Genomic DNA, 17415 nt, shown 5'->3' on the forward strand with positions numbered 1-17415 from the left:
CTATTCAAAATATTCACAAAATATTACATCTATTATATGAATAGCATTTTATTATAGACGTGTGTGTGTGTGTGTATATATATATATATATATGAACACTGATTTGAGTCCATCACAACAAAAACCCATTTTATGTGAAAATATACTTTATTTCTGTAAAAAGTCCATATTGCAACAAGTCTTTCACTTCAAGTAAATCACTATGACTTTCTCCACCAAGCATGAAGCCCGTGTGACTATCCAAAAAAACAGTTTCGGCATGCACAAAAGAAACCCCAATAATACTTTACAAAAAGAAGCTGTATTTACAGATGAGTTTCCAAAAAATGCATTACAAAAATGTACAAAAAAACATCCTTCAGGACAGACACAAGAATAGATTCTCGTTCTCGCAGTATGAAAATATCATACCTCAAATCACAAAAATACACAGAGCTCACTCTTTCGCGTACGGCCAAACAAAGGTACGTGCAACTACTACGACACATGAATAGAATAAATAAGGCCGAGTACAGATGGAAACCCATCATGCATGCAGTCATTACAAACACAGCTGTAGTAAACTTGAAGTTAAGACTAAACGAGGTTTCATAAGGCTAGTTTTTATTATGGCCTAGGATACGATGTTATGATGGTAAGATCTGCGGCCTGTGCGTTCCTCAGCTTCACCGTGGCAGGAATCACAGCATGCATCTGGATTATATAGTGCAGCGAGGGGAAAATCACCTGACTAGTTGATATTAGGGGCTGTACAGCACATCACTACCCATAAAATAATCAAAGATGCTTGTTTGATGATATCTGGAATCTGCAATAATGCTAAAACACAACTTTCTTTGTATATTCTGTTCGAGAAACGGTTGAAACTTTAACCTACTTCCTGTCTGTGAGGACATTTGGGCTCTAGCTCCGCCCCTCCAAGTGCCTGGCGTTCTGTGATTGGTTGCTGTAGTGATGTGCAGAGCACCTCAACCTTTGGCAAGATTGTGTGGTTTGGGCAGTCTCGCCTGAGAAGAGCAAGAGCTGACTTAAGACGCGAATCTGATGAGCGCTTCGACCTGAGAAATGATTTCATGTGAGCCCCGTGAGACCACAAGAACCAACGGATCACGCTAGAAAAACAAACACATTTCGCTTGCATTACATAGCAGTGTGAAGTTGAAGGGTGTGCGGTGTTGCGCTCACATGCTGTGTCTTAATTACAACGCTCCTAAAACGGAGGAAAAGAGATTAGGATCCAAGCAAGAAGAGTTAAAACAGAGCTCATGCAGAAAGAAGCCGATGTTTCTGTACATTTCGATGCTTTATCCCACATTATAAACGAGTGAATTATCATTGCCGCTATTGTAAAGTGAGTTCCATGTAGAAAAGGCCAAGCTGAACTAAAATACAAAGAGTTCATTACGAACAATAATAGATTCTTTGGTGCATCATATGATCGATATTTATTTTTTTAGAGAAAGATCAACATTTTCTGGATTGAAATGCTGTTTTAGCATGCAAATAACAAACTATAAAGATGAAACTGATAATAAATATGTATTGCTTTTTGAGCAAATGCAAGCATAATATTCAATAATAATAATAAAAAAAAAATGCATGAAAATGTAACTGATTGTCGAAATGAGCACAGAAGTATGGAAGCCTGTTTCTGCCACTGAATGAAAAATAAAAAAGGTAACTGTGGCTTTTAATCTCACAATTCTGATCTTATTTTTCTCAGAATTATGTGATATAAAATTGTAATTCAAACTTTATATCAAGCAATTCTGAGAAATTAAGTCAGAATTGTGCGATATAAAGTCGCAACTGTGAGTTGAGATATAAACTCACAAATGTAAGAAAATAGTCTTCTTGTTTCCCTCAGAATTGGACTTTATATCCATAAAAAAGTCAGAATTGCGAGATATAAACATGCAATTACGAGAAAAGTTCGAATTATGAGAAAAGAGTCAGAATTGAGAGAATTTCTCACTATTGCAAGTTTAGATCTTGCAATTCTGATAAAAAAGTCAAAATTGTAAGATGTAAACTCGTGAGAAAAAGTCTGAATCGTGAGATAAAAAGTCGCAAAAAAATTAATTTTTTATTCAGTGGCGGAGACGGGCTTCCACACAGTAGTGTGTAGAATATAATAAAACACTATTTTAAGTAGAATACAACAACAATGAAATAATCTGAAACTGTAGAAAATATTGTGATATGGATATGAAAAGGTTTTGGCCAGTCGGTGATCATTCAGATTTTCTCCGGTAAAAATGAATGAATTAATATGCAAAAAATTGAGTTCAGTCTGTATTGGTTTAACTAACTAACCGGTTTGTATTACTCTAGCTTTAACCGGATAACACCAGCAACACACAACAGATAAAGGGACAGCTCTGCAGTCTTGGACCCTACTTGTAGTGCAAAATATTTTTGTAGCGACAAAATTATTTTGTCGCCCACCTTCACTTTATTTTCCAGAATTCCTGGAATAAATATCATCTCAACATATCTCTACTATCCAAGTGTGGATGATGTTTGTGAACACTAGCAGATGGTTAGTTCATGTCTAAATGCTGTTATATTGAAGTTAAGTGTTTATTTAGAATATTTCGCTATCTTTTTCCTCTTTAATTGAGTATTTTTATAGCTTTTCAACAGGCATGAGCTCTAGTCACAGCTTTAATGGGTTTAAACCCATTTCCCTGTTTGCACAAGTATTGCGATTATTTTTGAAAAGAAGGAAGAGTCTGACACATGAAAGCGCTGGTGAATCTGTGTCATCATGGACACAAACATCAGAGAATGAGAATGATTCTCCTGCTGGACGGAGTCAAACACACTCAAACTGACACGACACACGAGAAAAAGTGCAATCTGCAGATCTTCAGGCTCACAGCTACTCCTTCTTGCTGGAGCCCAGCTTTCTGAAGAGCTTCCTGCCCTTGGAGAAGAAGCCTTTCTTCTTTTTCTCGTGCAGAGAGGCGTCGGGGGACGGAGGGGTCGCGGGCAGAGATGAGCTCAGGGTCGGTTTCTGCTCAGAGTCCGGCTCAGGGTTCGGTTCTGGCAGAGCTGGTAGATTCAGGTCTAGTTGAGAGGAGCCTACGGGATCAAGATGCTCAGACGATTCTGTCTGGCTCACCTGGGAGAAAAACACATGAAAAGTGAAGGTGGGCAAGAAGTTGAGATTTAAAAAATAAAATAAAAATAAAAATAAAATTACACAAGCTGTTTAAATGCACACATGCTAAAAATTCAAAACCTGTTTCTGGTAAATTCTTATTTAAGAGAGTCCTTAAGAGAGCTGAGACAGAGTTAACTTTCTACCAATTACATAAGAGTTGTATAAAATAAAATAAATAAATAAATAAATATAAAGATTAAAACTACATAAGATGTTTAAATGTACATATGATAAAAATGGTAAAACCTTACCAGAAGAAGATAAAAAAAAGAGTAAAATTAAATAAGCCTTTAAGAGAGATAACTTTCTACCAATTACATAAGAGTAATAAAATAAAATAAAAGATTAAAATGAAGTAAGATACTGTTCCAGTCACAAATCTGACAGACACCTGACTTTGTCATGATCTTAAAAATGCTTCAGCTTAAATGACAAATCAAACTCATGGAGGCATCTGTCTCACTATGATTTTAAAGGGCTAGTTCACCAAAAAAACCAGGGTTATTATGTAACCCGAAATATTAGTAAAAACATATAAATAACACTTAAATAACATGGGTCCCTAAAACAAAACACACACAAAAAAAACAATTATTTGGGGGATGGGGTGTGGTTTTAATTTTTATGTTATGTTGTGATGTTGAGATTTGGTTTGGTATGCAGTGTGTTTTGTTTTTTCAATAATTATATTTTAGATTAAAAAATACTGGTTATATATTAAATAATTTTTTTTTAGTGTTTTGTTTTTCTGAGCTGTTAAAACTTCTCCTTTCGTGTTCCACTGAAGAAAGTCAGTCATACAGGTAAAAAGAGGCGTGTCTCAGTGTCATATATATATATATATCTTCTAATGGGGAAGAGGAGGGTTTGCTGCAGGTCGGGTCAGATCTGTGAAACACTTACGGTCACTGTTTAAAGTGAACACCTCTCCTGTGCTTCTGAAAACCATGCAAAAATAAAAACAAACACACATAAGATGACATGCAGAACAAACGACAGCTGGAGAAACTAATGCTGTTAATCAGGGATGGACAGAACAGAATGAAAAATGCATGCAATGATTAACATTAATGCATGCAATAAACACACACACATGTACCTGTGAATCCCTGCGACCCTCTGTCTCCGTGTGCTCCGTCCGCGCCGTGTCCTCTTCCGTCTCTGGAAAAGCTTGCAGGAAGTTGGACGGCACGAGGCCTTTGTGTCCATTCAGATCCCCCTGAAAACAACACAATCCCATCATGCACTGCTGCTTTGCTCAGTCATTCAGTCATATGTGTTCATGGCCAGAAATACTGAATTTCTCTGATATATTTGCACTACATATGTGCATTTGTCCTCCATTTAATCTAACAATAGCCGAGATAGTAATCTTAATTTTAGATAACAATAGCTTTAAAACCAGTCTTTTTTTCAGACTTTTTAAACAAGAAAAATGTAATGGAAAAATAACATTTGGTTTTGGAATGACAATATTTGAATAGGTAATAAAATAAAATTTTTAAAACAGATCATGCATTGATCTCACTTTACACAGGATGCATACACTTGAAGGCTTCTTGTCGAATTAAAGGAATAAAGGAGGAGACAAATAACGAACTTTAGAAAACTAGAATTTATTGTAAACTTAAGCAACTAGTGCTGAGAAGGAGTTAACTGTTTACAATTTACATGAGAGTGGAAATAAAATAAAATAAAGTTATAATCTAAATAAAAAACAATTTAAAAAATAGTTAATTGAAATGAAGCTGAAATAAAACAAAATATAAATATTAGATGAAAACCTTCAAATGAAAACTAGAAATGTTGCCCTGGTGACTAACTGAAATAAGTTTAATATAAAGCACTAAAATTGGGAATAATAAAATGAAAGCTTGAGCTTAAATAATAAATGAAACCTGAATAGTAATAATAAAAAATAGTATTAATAATAACAACAAAAACAACAACAACAAAAAACTAATAAAAATAACAAAAGCACATAAAATTATTCAAACTAAAATTAAAAGGTTATTTATAAATTTATATAGAAAAAGTAATTCAAAATATAAAAAGCCATGGTAATACTTTACAATAAACTTCCTTGGTTAACTACATTAGTTAACATGAACTAACTAATAATGAAAAAGTCTACTAAAGCATTAATTAATCATAGTTAATGTTAATTTCAACATGTACTAATCCATTTTTAAAATCTGTACTTGTATATTTTTAATATACCTGAGCTTGTATGTGTTATAAATGTTAGATTGTAATTATAATTAACTAACATTAACAAATTATACATAAAATCTGTAACTAATTGGTCTACGGAAGGCTATTTTAAAGTGTTATCAAAACTACAATTGTGTATAATAATACTAAATAATAATAGAATGCAACAGAATTTTAATTTTTAGGTGAACTATCACTTTAAATTTTGAGCACAGACGAGCCACTGACATCAATATACAAAGGTCTCAGACACTTGTTTTTTGTAAAATTAAATGAATAAAGGAGACGAATAAAGAGAATCTGTTAAAGAAACAAAAAACACTGTAAATATTTAAAGTTCATTAAATGAATTCACAACATGCACACACTCATTCTTAAACTTACATTTATGCATTTAGCAGATGCTTTTATCCAAAGTGACTTACAGTGCATTCAGGCTAACATGTTTTACCTAACATGTGTTCCCTGGGAATCAAACCCACAACCTTTTGTGCTGCTAACACAATGCTCTACCACTGAGGCACAGGAACACTACTTATTAAACTTATGCCTAATGTGCTGAACACAGCTCTGGTTAAGTTGCATGCATCCCTGGATATTTCTATCATAACATAAGCAAACATCACATCTCACTGTTAGAGTGTTAAATCTGAATCTCTGTGCTGAAATTCATGCTCGGCTACTTTAAAAGTAATGCATTACAATATTGCGTTACTCCATTAAAAAAGTAACTAAGTGGGTTAATTTGTCTAAGTGTTAGTTTTTTAGTTAATTTTTATGAATTGTATTGCTTTTGATTTATTTTTTGTTACTTGTTTTTGAATTTTGTGTTGTGATTGTATGGTTTGAAAAAAAATTGTTAAAGGATCATGAAACACCAAACAACTTTCTCTGAGATTTTAGGAGAGGTGTTTGTGTTGCATATAATAGTTTTTATTGGTTTTTATGAGTTGGTTTTTGTTTTGGGGATGATAGATGGGTTAATTTTTAGCTTTTTGCGCTATTTTCGTCTTCGGGGGTTAAAATCTATATAGTGTTGATATAAAATAAGTCTTAAAAGTTGGTGCAACAGCGAGTTCATATATGTTTTCGATGCAGAGTGAAATGCAAATGGCATGCATTTATTTGTGCTTTCAACTGAATGGGGGTGAAATGAAACTGCTTGAAACAAACTGAAACTGTGTGTTCCCCGTCTCCCCTCTTCTCCCTTCACTCTGCAGCGCACCACACCCACACTTTTTTGCATTTTTCAAAATTGTGGTGAGAACTAACCGGAACAGGGGGTTTTAAACCCTTTAAACGCCCTTTGACACCAAAAGTGAAATGAATCAGCCTCAGGCTGAAGGAATGCACCTCACTCACAATTTCTCAGTGAATACATGGGAAAGCAAAGTAACTTGCATTACTTATTTAAAAAAGTAAATCAGATATTTTGTTGTAAATTTAAAAGTAATGGGTTACTTTTTTAGTTACTTCTGAAAATGTAATCTGATTATGATGACCCCCAACACTGGCTCTGACAGATCAGCTCAGATGAGAAAGTCAGGGATCTTGGCACTGTACAATATCTTTGCAGCACCGAAGCACAGTTATTATGAAGCAATTACTTCACAACTTTTATTACACACCACAAAAAAACAATAAAACAAAAAAAAAACTCGATGGTTGTACGGTCATGAACGTGTCATTGCACAAAACTTTCACCCTATTTATTATGGATATATTAAAAAGACAGACAGACAGAGAAACAGGTTTGAAAGAAACTCACATAGTAGAAGCCGTCATCGTCCATGTCCCCGAGCACATATATGACGTCGCCCGCGCTGAAGGTCAGTTCAGCCTGGAAAAACCGTACGTTAGACTCATGCTTTAGACTCTTCACTAGTATAAGGAACTGTTTTGTCATAGCAATAATGTCACCTCTATGTCTGCATTAGGAGAGCTCTCTCTCGGGTCGTAATCAAAGATGGCCACCATCCTGCGAGGTCTCGAGCTTCCCATCGAGCCGGCGGAGCGACTGAGGTCTGCAAGTCAAATGCAACCTCTTTAAAAACGCAGTGAAGCAAATTTGGAAATGAAGCAGCGTTCACTGTGAAAATGACACAGAAAGTGACAGAAATGCCAGAAAATACATATTTATCTGATTTCGAACATTTGATACGTTTGTTAAGGCAGTATTCTAGGTTTATCTGGTGATGGTTTAGTGTCTCTGAAGACACTGCCACGCTTGAATGTGAAGGACTGGCCCTCAACGACCTCAGAACATGAAATGACAATTATATCTAAATCTATCAGATTCAGAATGAGCTTTATTTAGGAGCTCTTGGTACAAACATACATACCTATACCACATTTAGAACAGAAAGAACATTTAAATAAGACTAAGGGAAAAAAAACAATTAAAACATTTTTTTTTAAATATATAATTAATTTCTTTGATGTCTAAATAATCTAATAAACTAAATAATCTAACATTGTGAAATGACAACTACTTCAAATTTATTCTATAATTTCGTGCATTATTTACAACTTTTAATATTTGCTGTTTATTAGATTTAATGATTAATAGCCATTATTGTCCAGACTGAGAATTTCAATTAATTAATTTAACTGAAATATTTATTTGCTGTGAAGTTACATGGTTAGAAAAAAATCTGCATAAAATGCCGATCATTAAAAAAAGTTAATGTCATGAACTTTACAAAATATAGAATACATATACACACACCAGTCAAAAGTTTGGAATAATTACGGTATAAAAAAATAATGTAATATTGTGAAATATTATTACAATTTAAAATAACTGTTTTCTATTTGAAATGCATTTTAAAATGTAATTTATTTCTGTGATCAAAGTTGAATTTTGAGCTTTTTTGCTTCATTTTTTAGTGTCTTAAGTTTCTAATGGATTCTAATGAATTCAGCTTTTCATCACAACAATTAATTATATATTCAAATATATTCAACGCAATAACTGTTATTTTGACTTTAATAATATTTTACAATATTACTGTTTTAAGTATTGTGAGTACTGTTTGATAAGATATGCATTTATGTTAGCTTTATTTTTGTTTATTCATGTATAATGTTAGACCACAATTCATAACGGAACACAACTAGCTGTACTGAAACCCATCAGTCATCAGTTTCAGGTCAACAAGTGTCACGGCAGGGGAATAGTTTGAAGACAATCTAGCCGAGCAAGTTAATTAAATGATTAATTAAATGGTTGATGTGTAGAGTAGCAGCTTTGCTACTTCAGTGACAGACATATTAAAGAAACTGTCTTTATCATTTCTGTTAAAAAAAAAACTTCTGGTAAACCTACTGCATGATAAACAGACGAAAAAGGCACTTAATGACACTGTTCAAGAGAAACACTTGTGACAGAAATCACATGCAAAGTGAAGCAATTCAAGCACAGAAGACATGAGCACAACTGTCAGATGAGAGACTGAAAGATCATTAGTGATTAGATCAGAGACGAGGATGTTTGATGCAGATCTCCATGGTAACAGCATGCAGCGCCGCATCAGCACATTAACATGCTGTTAAACCGTCAGTCACATCACATGCGGCTGGAAACATGACAGAGAAACGCAGGACGGGACAGGAGGAGCTCAAACCTTGACTGGAGGAGTCCATTGCGGACGTGTCGTCCCACGCCGCAGCCGACTCCACTGGAAAAGGACAAAAGTGAGCAAGGAGGGAAGGGTTAGACACAATCTGATTGGCTGCCGGACCTTGACTTACACTTGGGCTCATGGGGAAAAAAACAAAACAAAACAAAACAAAACAAAACAAAACAAAACAAAACAAAACAAAACAAAACAAAAAACAAAACAAGCCACACAGCCTTGAGGTTATGAGTGCAGCATTCATGAACCACAAACACACACACTTCAGGAAGTCAGCTGCTATAGAGATGGTGAGCTGAGCAAAGGGGACAGTGAGTCCACACATTAGAAAACACTAGATTACAGAACTCATTCCAGGTTCAATACAAGCTACGTTTGACAGCATTTGTGACACAAAAATATAAAATCACTATAAAATAAAATCACTATAGAGAGACAGAGGAGGTAGATGATTACTAAACATTATTATTATTATTTAATTTTTCAGCACCTTTTTTTCTAAAAAGAAAAACAGCATTTGTTGCATAAAGTGAATTATCCCAAGTTTTTTTAGATTATATATAACTATTATTTTTTAATATATTATTCATTTATGTATTATTATTATTATTCATTTATTTTGAAATAATAGCATTTAATATATTATTTAGGTATTATTATTATATAGTTTGGAAAATAGCATTTGCGAAATATTACTACTTATGTTGTTTTTATGTATGTATTTATAAATTTTTTTATTGTTTTAATATTATTTCTTATGTTGTTTTTTTGTATGAATTTATGTTTTTATTTTTTGTTTTTATATTTCTTCTTCGTCTTCTTCATCATCATTTTTTCGTCTTTATTATTATTATTATTTTTTTTTTATTTTTTAATTTAAAATTTTTGTTTTTGTTGTTTTTTTGCAATTAAAATATAAATATTCTATGATTGTTATTATTATTAGTTTTTTTTTCAGGTCCTTTTTGTCTATAAAAAAGAAAAACAGCAGTTACAGCTCTAATAATCATTATATATAGACTAGTGTGATTTATTCACTTACTGATATGGGTTGCATCTTCTAGAAGCATCGTAAGCCAGTGGTTTCTACAGTCTACTTAGACTTACTTAATGCGTTTGGAAACATGAAGCTTGATTTCACATGCCATTGTATTTAAAATGTTTCAAAAGTGTTCTGCTTTTTAGTGGCCTTTTGTGTAAACAGACTTGAGGATGGTATTATTGGTTAATACCATTTTTTTTCTTGTTGTTGATTTTTATTTTTTTATTATGATATGAATGATATGAATTGATACACAGTGAGATTTGGTTTGTTTATTTGGTAAAGTGTTTATTTTGTAGTTTTTGTGATTTAAAAATAAAATTAGCGAGACTAAGAATGTCTAATGTTTTAGTCGCCCTTTGGTCAGAGTTCCTGATGCAGAAGCAGAAAGCTGATGGGAGTGAATTCAAACCAAACGCAGGTGAAATCTCAGAGAGAAGGAGGAGACAGCGAGCGCTGACACACACCTTTCTTGGAGCGTCTAGGTTTCGGCGGTGCAGCGGGACGGCGTGGAAGCTGTGCATGTAAGCGGGCGTCTTTATGAAATTTAAACAGGATACGAGGAAAAAAAGACAAGTAGCAGACAAGAATGAATGAGAAGCCAAAACGAAAGCAAAAACTTCACAAAACAAGAATAAGAATAAGCATCAGCAATGAGGTGCCACAGTGAAAGAGAAAGAAAGAGCTGATCCACCACTGCAGCAAAGCATTCTGGGAAACAAGATCCACACTGTTGCTCTTTGAGCTGCTCACAGTGACCATAAAAGCTTTGTGAAGATCTGAAATGAAATTGTCCAGACTGTCAAACACAAACCTATGGAAGCTTGTTTCTGCCACCGCTTAAAAAAATGTAACGTTTCATCTCACAATTCAGACTTTTTTCTCTCATTATGCAAAATTGCGAGATATAAACTCGCAATAGCAAGAAGAAAACGAAAAAAAAGTCAGAATTTTGACAGAAAAACTTTGTGGAATATAAATTAGCAATTTACAAGAAAATGTCAATATTTTGAGCTAAAAAATCAGAGTTGCCAGATATAAAGCCAAAATTGTGAGAAACAACCAGAGATGAAAAGTTGCAATTGCCTTTTTAATTAATTTGTACTTTTATTCAGTTTAAACAGATTAAACCGAGAACAGATTCACGAAATGCAGTGAGGAATTCAGGTGCACTGGCTTTGTAGAAACGAGCTATTCTCAGTCAGCCACGATTCAGTAATTTTAAGAGTAAAAAATCTCCGATAATGAAAAATGATTAGTATTTGGTTGGTCATGTGATATTGATTTTTCATGTAAAAAAAAACTTCATTAGGTTTATGATTTTTTTTTTTTTACATTATTTTGTGCTATTCATTTCTTCACATGCAACACTTTTTAAGGCAAGACACTACCAGTATCTAAAAGAAAAACTAATAAGTTTCACTATACTTCCACAGTTAAATAATCACACTGCATTAAGACAATGCTGAAATTTCAGTGACACATTATCTAATTAAATATGCACTCATTTACATGCATTTCCAGAACAAAAATCTGAACACTGGATGAAGCCAGGTTCATTTGGTATTTCTATTTTTATTACTCCATAAATCAGAAAATACTGTCAAAAGCCAGAAAAAAAAAAAAAAACTGTAAAGTTTGGTGTTTGTAAGTGCTGCTGAAGTGGAGAAAAAACTCCTTTAACAGCCTTTAACGATATGCATAGTAACTGAAAACTAAAGACACAAATACATAAAGTGTTATAAAACAAACATTCAAATGTTTATTTTGGATGTTTTCTTTCCACTAGTCTGAAAAAGACATGTTATGGAATCAAAACAGTCCAAGATCCCAAAATTGACCAATGCATGAAAAACTGAGAGAAAAACTACTGCACGTATCTTTATGGATTACATGAAAGCACCACTTATCCACTGCTATCACTTTAAGAACTTGATTTGAAGTTCCTCAAAGTTGTTACCTTGAAGCATATTTTAAAGCTCATGTCTACAAATGTGATATGCTAAAATGTCAGCTGCGGCTGGATTTTTATGGCTTTTTCGTTGAACGATTACAGGGAGTTAAGAGATTTATTTTTATTTTAGAAACATGCTCAAAATGTGACCTCGGATAAATGTCAGTCAGACTACAGCTCTGCTCCAAAACCTGGTCAGTTGTTTATCTAGACGGCACTTTAAGATCCTGATGTGAAGCTAGGCAACGACATTATGCTAATGCGTTTGAATGATTACAGCATATGCTCAGGAATCAAATAAGAACTAAAATGACATTGCACACACAGGTATTTTGTGAAACGCATGACTGACGCATGCACTGGTAAACACACCTATCTTCTCCATTGACGCCTCGGTGGAGAGGAAGCCCTGCATCAGGAGCTGGTCTCTGGTCTCCTCATCATCAACCTGGATCTCTGAAACCATGTTACACGGCACATAGCCACGACGGCTACCCACCTCGCCTCGGTAGAAACCATCTGCATCTTTGTCCCCATAAACCTGCGGAGCAGAAACACTGCAATCAACTTACTTTGTTTTAGATGCTTTATAAACAGCAAGATGGTATTTTCTGTGAATTATAATAAGGTTTTGGCATTTCTTTCTTTGCAGTTTTAACCCTATAAAGCCTACTTTTTATAATTTTTATGGGGTCTAGTGTTATGAGTGTTATAAGATTTTTTGTTTTAGATGTGTCACTCTTTTTTATTTATGTATTTAGCAGACGCTTTTATCCAAAGCAACTTACAGTGCATTCAGGCTAACATTTGTTTACCTAACATGTGTTCCCTGGGAATCGAACCCACAACCTTTTGCGCTGCTAACGCAACACTCTACCACTGAGCCACAGGAACACACTCAATCTACTGCATGCCTTCTGTCGTCTCATTGATGGTTCAGACTTTTTAGCAAGTAAACGGCCTTTTAGTCTAATTGTACAATCTTCCACCATCAGCTCATGCTTCATGCGTTTTTTTGCTGTCAAATCTTTACTGATTTTTATAAAGTAAATGTAAAAATATCTTCAGTAATATTTCATAGATGAACACTTACTGGACTGTAGCTTTATTTGATTATCCAGACATCATTTTTTAGAAAAATCAGTATCAAATATGATCATCATTATGATTTGATCATCAAACTAAACATTTAAATCTCATCTTACGAAGACATATTATTGGCAGATATAGAGTGATGACTTATATTTATATCATTTTATGTAAGTATCTGCTGTACTGTTATATAGACCTCATTTATTTACATTACAATCATCAAAATTTCTTCACTTTTTGGTAATATAAATATCAGCATCTGCACCAATTTGCATATTTCTGCTTATTTTGGGCCTCTGAATAAAACTGATCATACTATATAAACTTATATCATACTATATGAGCCATAAAAGCCTGATGTATGAAATATGATACAAAACATAAAACATATATTCAATTAAATTTTTTTTAAAGTGTTTGTTTTCATCTAAAGGTTTAGTATAAACTGTTCCACGTCTATTATTGACTACTACTTCACATGTTATGCTTTATAAGGTTGAAGACAAATGCATGTGTGAAAATCACTTCAAACTTAAATTCAGCCGAGTCATACCTTGATAATCTGGCCCTCTTTAAAGGGAAGCTCCTCTTCAGCAGCGTCAGGATTGGGTGACATGACTGCAGGATCATATGGGAAGAGGGCAACAAACACTCTCACCTCATTTTCTCCAGATGTTCTGGGTTCTGCAACACCAAGGAGCAAACGCAAACTCATCAAGAAATTATTTAACAGTACATCTAACACCTCTAGTATTTATGCAGCAACACACTGGTGGTTGATCTGGACATGTCATGCCTTCATCACATTTTGGGAAGCTGAATTCATGGTGCTTGTGAAACATTACAGTCAGTAACCCAATGCTCGTTGTCTCCCCTGCCTGAAAACCATAATGGTGTGGCCCAGGCGTGTCCTTAAGTGAGGTAATCATACTAAAACCTCCTGATCCTAAGCTGCCATGAGCCGCTACAGAAATGTGTGCACATGAGTCATCCGTACAGAGCGAGAACGACAGGAAGAGAGAAAGACTATTCATCTATATGTCTATTCATATATAAACAAACTGATTTTAAACAATGCTGTCATGGTAGAGATTAAAACAGCACCCAATATAAAAAAACACCAAACAAGGATTACATTTAAAATCAAACCAGTTCTGGTTATCAGTGCTGATTGGGTCAAGCTAATGCTGTCGCAACAAAAAAAATCACAATTTAGCCACAATCTCTTAAATCTTATTGGTTAAATGTATGAAAACAGTATTGATGAGCAGCTCAGATTCAGCTGTGCTGATGAACTGATTACTGAATGATATGAATTGATTCAGACTATGTAGACAAAAGTAAATGAATGTAAGTCAGAAGTAGATAAAACTGTCTGCTTAATGAATAAATGCAACCGCAAAGATAAAAGTAAATGTATAGCACAACACAAAAGCCCTAAAACTCCACTGTATTCTTTACTGGACATGCATGCTAGATTAAACTGCTGCTCTGTACAATGGAGTCTGACAGCAGGACTGAAGCATCTGTCAGTGTCATCAGGTCAAAGGTCAGCACCCTGAAGTCATCAGGATCAATTTCCTGTTTCTAGATGAGTTGGAAGAGGGTGGGTGAGGAATACAGTGTAAAACAGGGATGTATAATCAGTGGTGCTAATAGGTGTCAGTCGTGTCTGTGTTAAGCTCCAGCAGTGAGATGTGCTCATCTCATTAGAGAGGATCAAGACCATCTGTAGCAACAATCAAGGGCAGAGCAAGAAAATAGGACACTTCACAACCTCTGTGTGTCCTATTTGAGGGCAAATATGAAGAAAAATAAGCTACCCTTTGGGAAAACCACCTTTTGGGGATGTCCTCAAAGGAAAAACATAATCAAAAATATACTAAATTAATATTTTTTAATCGTAAAAGTGCAATGGTGTACTAGGCAACAAAGTTTGGGATTTCTGGCATGAGGTCAGTCCAAATTCCTATGATGTCATGGTTACTTTATATTACTTGAGTATCCATAAATGCAAATTTATGGGTTTTCAATTTAATAAATATCTGATTACTTCAGAAAGTAACAGCACTCCTCAACAAGCCAGTTCTGAATATATTACTCGCCAAACTTTAAAGGGATAGTTCACCCATAAATGAAAATGACCCCATGATTTATTCACCCCTTAAGCCATCCTAGGTGTATGACTTTCTTCTTTCGGACGAATCCAATTGGAGTTATATATAAAAAAAACATCCTGGCTCTTCGGAGCTTTATAATGGCAGTGAATGGGTGTTTCTTGTCAAAAGTCCAAAAGAAGTCCAATAAAGCGCATCCATCCATCATAAAAAGTGTCCCACACTGCTCCTGGGGGTTAAATAATCACCCATTCATTGCCATTATAAAGCTTGGAAGAGTCAGGACATTTTTTTTTATATATATATAACTCCGATTGGATTCGTCTGAAAGAAAAAAGTCATATAAACCTAGGATGCTTTGAGGGTGAGTAAATTGCGGGATAATTTTCATTTTTGGGTGAACTATCCCTTTAATACTTTGTGTAAAGAGGTTTGATCAAATCACTAACCCTAAGAATGAGCAATAAAAGAGTGAAACAGACTCATAAAACACTACTAATTAGTTTTATTTAAGCAAAACAGAAGTCTTAATTTAGACTAGGCTAGATACATGTGTTGGCAATTTAAAGATTGGCTGGTTGGCAAGACTCTGAAATGGATAAATGAGAGAAGAGAGAGAGAGAAAAGGATGTGATCTAAATGGAAGCCGAATGCAGTTCAGGAGAGAGAGAGAGAGAGAGAGAGAGGGAAGTGAGAGAGTCTTACCTCTATGCAGTCTAATTTCAGAGCGTGGAGATTTTGGAGTGACATCGCACCACACTGCACCTGAATCTGCCAACGATGCTTCTCTTCCACCTGCCTCCTGGTTTTTGAGAAACAAACAGTTAGATAATGACACGTGGGATAAATAATATAACTGTAATAATTGTGATTATTGAGATTATTTTAAATTTTTTCTCTTTTAACTTGTTATTTGCTGCTTACTGATAGCAAGCAAGGTAGTTGTCTGTAGTAGTTATGTTTAGGTATAAAGCAGGGTTGAGGGACCTAGAATATTGTAATGCAAAATAAGGTATTAATATGTCCTTTATAAGTACTAATAAACAGCCAATATGCTAGTAAAATGCATGCTAATAAGCAACTAGTTAATAGTGAATAGTGTTCTCTAATCTAACGTGCTACCAACATCTCAGTGGAACAACAATCACACAATCTGCATGTAATAACTGTGCATTCACACTGCCGCCATCGAGAGCGTCAAAGTGGCCAGAAGTCATTCATTTTCAATGTGAGCCAGTGGCAAGCATCGGCGCGGCGCATCTTGGACAGTGAGGGCGTCGAGGAGAGTTGAAATCAGGTCAACTTTATGGTAATGATCTATGACTCGGATTGGTGGCAATCAATCGGAACGTAGAAGTCCTCCGCTTGAGAGGATTCCAGAGAATGCGGTCCTGTAAACTTTGGTACCGACCACATTAGTTCCCAAGCAAAATGGAGGAGAGGTTGATTATTGCTGTGGCGGGTTTCCCAATATGCTACGAAATGTCCCTGTTTGCATTCAGGGACATAAATAAAAAAATGATGCGTGGACCAAGGTGTCTGAGATTGTTGGTGTTTCCTAGTGAGTTGCTGATGTGCATTAACATTATAGGAATAATAATCTAATTATAAAATAAATAATATTATAATAGTCCCAGTTCACTTTTAAACCTTTAAATCAATTTTCCTGATTATATTTACATTAAGTAATGTTTATACATGATTATACTTACTTAAGTAACATTTTCAGTGCAGGACTTTTACTTGTATCAGAGTATTTTTACAGTGTGGTATTAGTGCTTTATACATTATTAGGTAAAGAATCTTAATACTTTGTCCACAAAGTATGTAGGGGCAGCTGTGGCCTAATGGTTAGAGATTTGGACTTGTAACCTGAAGGTCGCAGGTTGGAGTCTCGGTGGTGGCAGGAGTTGTAGGTGGGAGGGAGTGAACGAACAGTGCTCTCTTCCACCCTCAATACCCATGGCTGAAGTGCCCTTGAGCAAGGCACTGAACCCCTAGTTGCTCCCCGGGGCGCTGGATATATAGCTGCCCACTGCTCCGGGTGTGTGTTCACGGTGTGTTCACTTCTCACTGCTGTGTGTGTGCACTTGGATGGGTTAAATGCAGAGCACCAATTCAGAGTATGGGTTACCATACTTGGCAAATGTCACGACTTTCACTTTCACTTTCACAACAATATTTAATGA

At 34.9% G+C, this 17415-nt stretch overlaps 1 protein-coding gene across 1 annotated transcript in view; it reads right to left on the reverse strand.

Moving 5' to 3' along the window:
- Positions 1 to 1451: 1451 nt before the first annotated feature.
- LOC109068678 (peripheral-type benzodiazepine receptor-associated protein 1-like) overlaps positions 1452 to 17415 on the reverse strand; it is a 106409-nt gene continuing 90445 nt past the window's right edge. Inside the window, 9 exon segments of the mRNA XM_042757246.1 lie at positions 1452 to 3127; positions 4269 to 4388; positions 7152 to 7223; positions 7304 to 7407; positions 9010 to 9063; positions 10531 to 10599; positions 12390 to 12558; positions 13663 to 13793; positions 15932 to 16028. Of these exon segments, the coding sequence (XP_042613180.1) occupies positions 2885 to 3127; positions 4269 to 4388; positions 7152 to 7223; positions 7304 to 7407; positions 9010 to 9063; positions 10531 to 10599; positions 12390 to 12558; positions 13663 to 13793; positions 15932 to 16028 (1059 nt within the window). The 3' untranslated portion in view covers positions 1452 to 2884.

The sequence above is a fragment of the Cyprinus carpio genome, chromosome A5, assembly GCF_018340385.1.
Source record: "Cyprinus carpio isolate SPL01 chromosome A5, ASM1834038v1, whole genome shotgun sequence".
Taxonomy (NCBI): domain Eukaryota; kingdom Metazoa; phylum Chordata; class Actinopteri; order Cypriniformes; family Cyprinidae; genus Cyprinus; species Cyprinus carpio.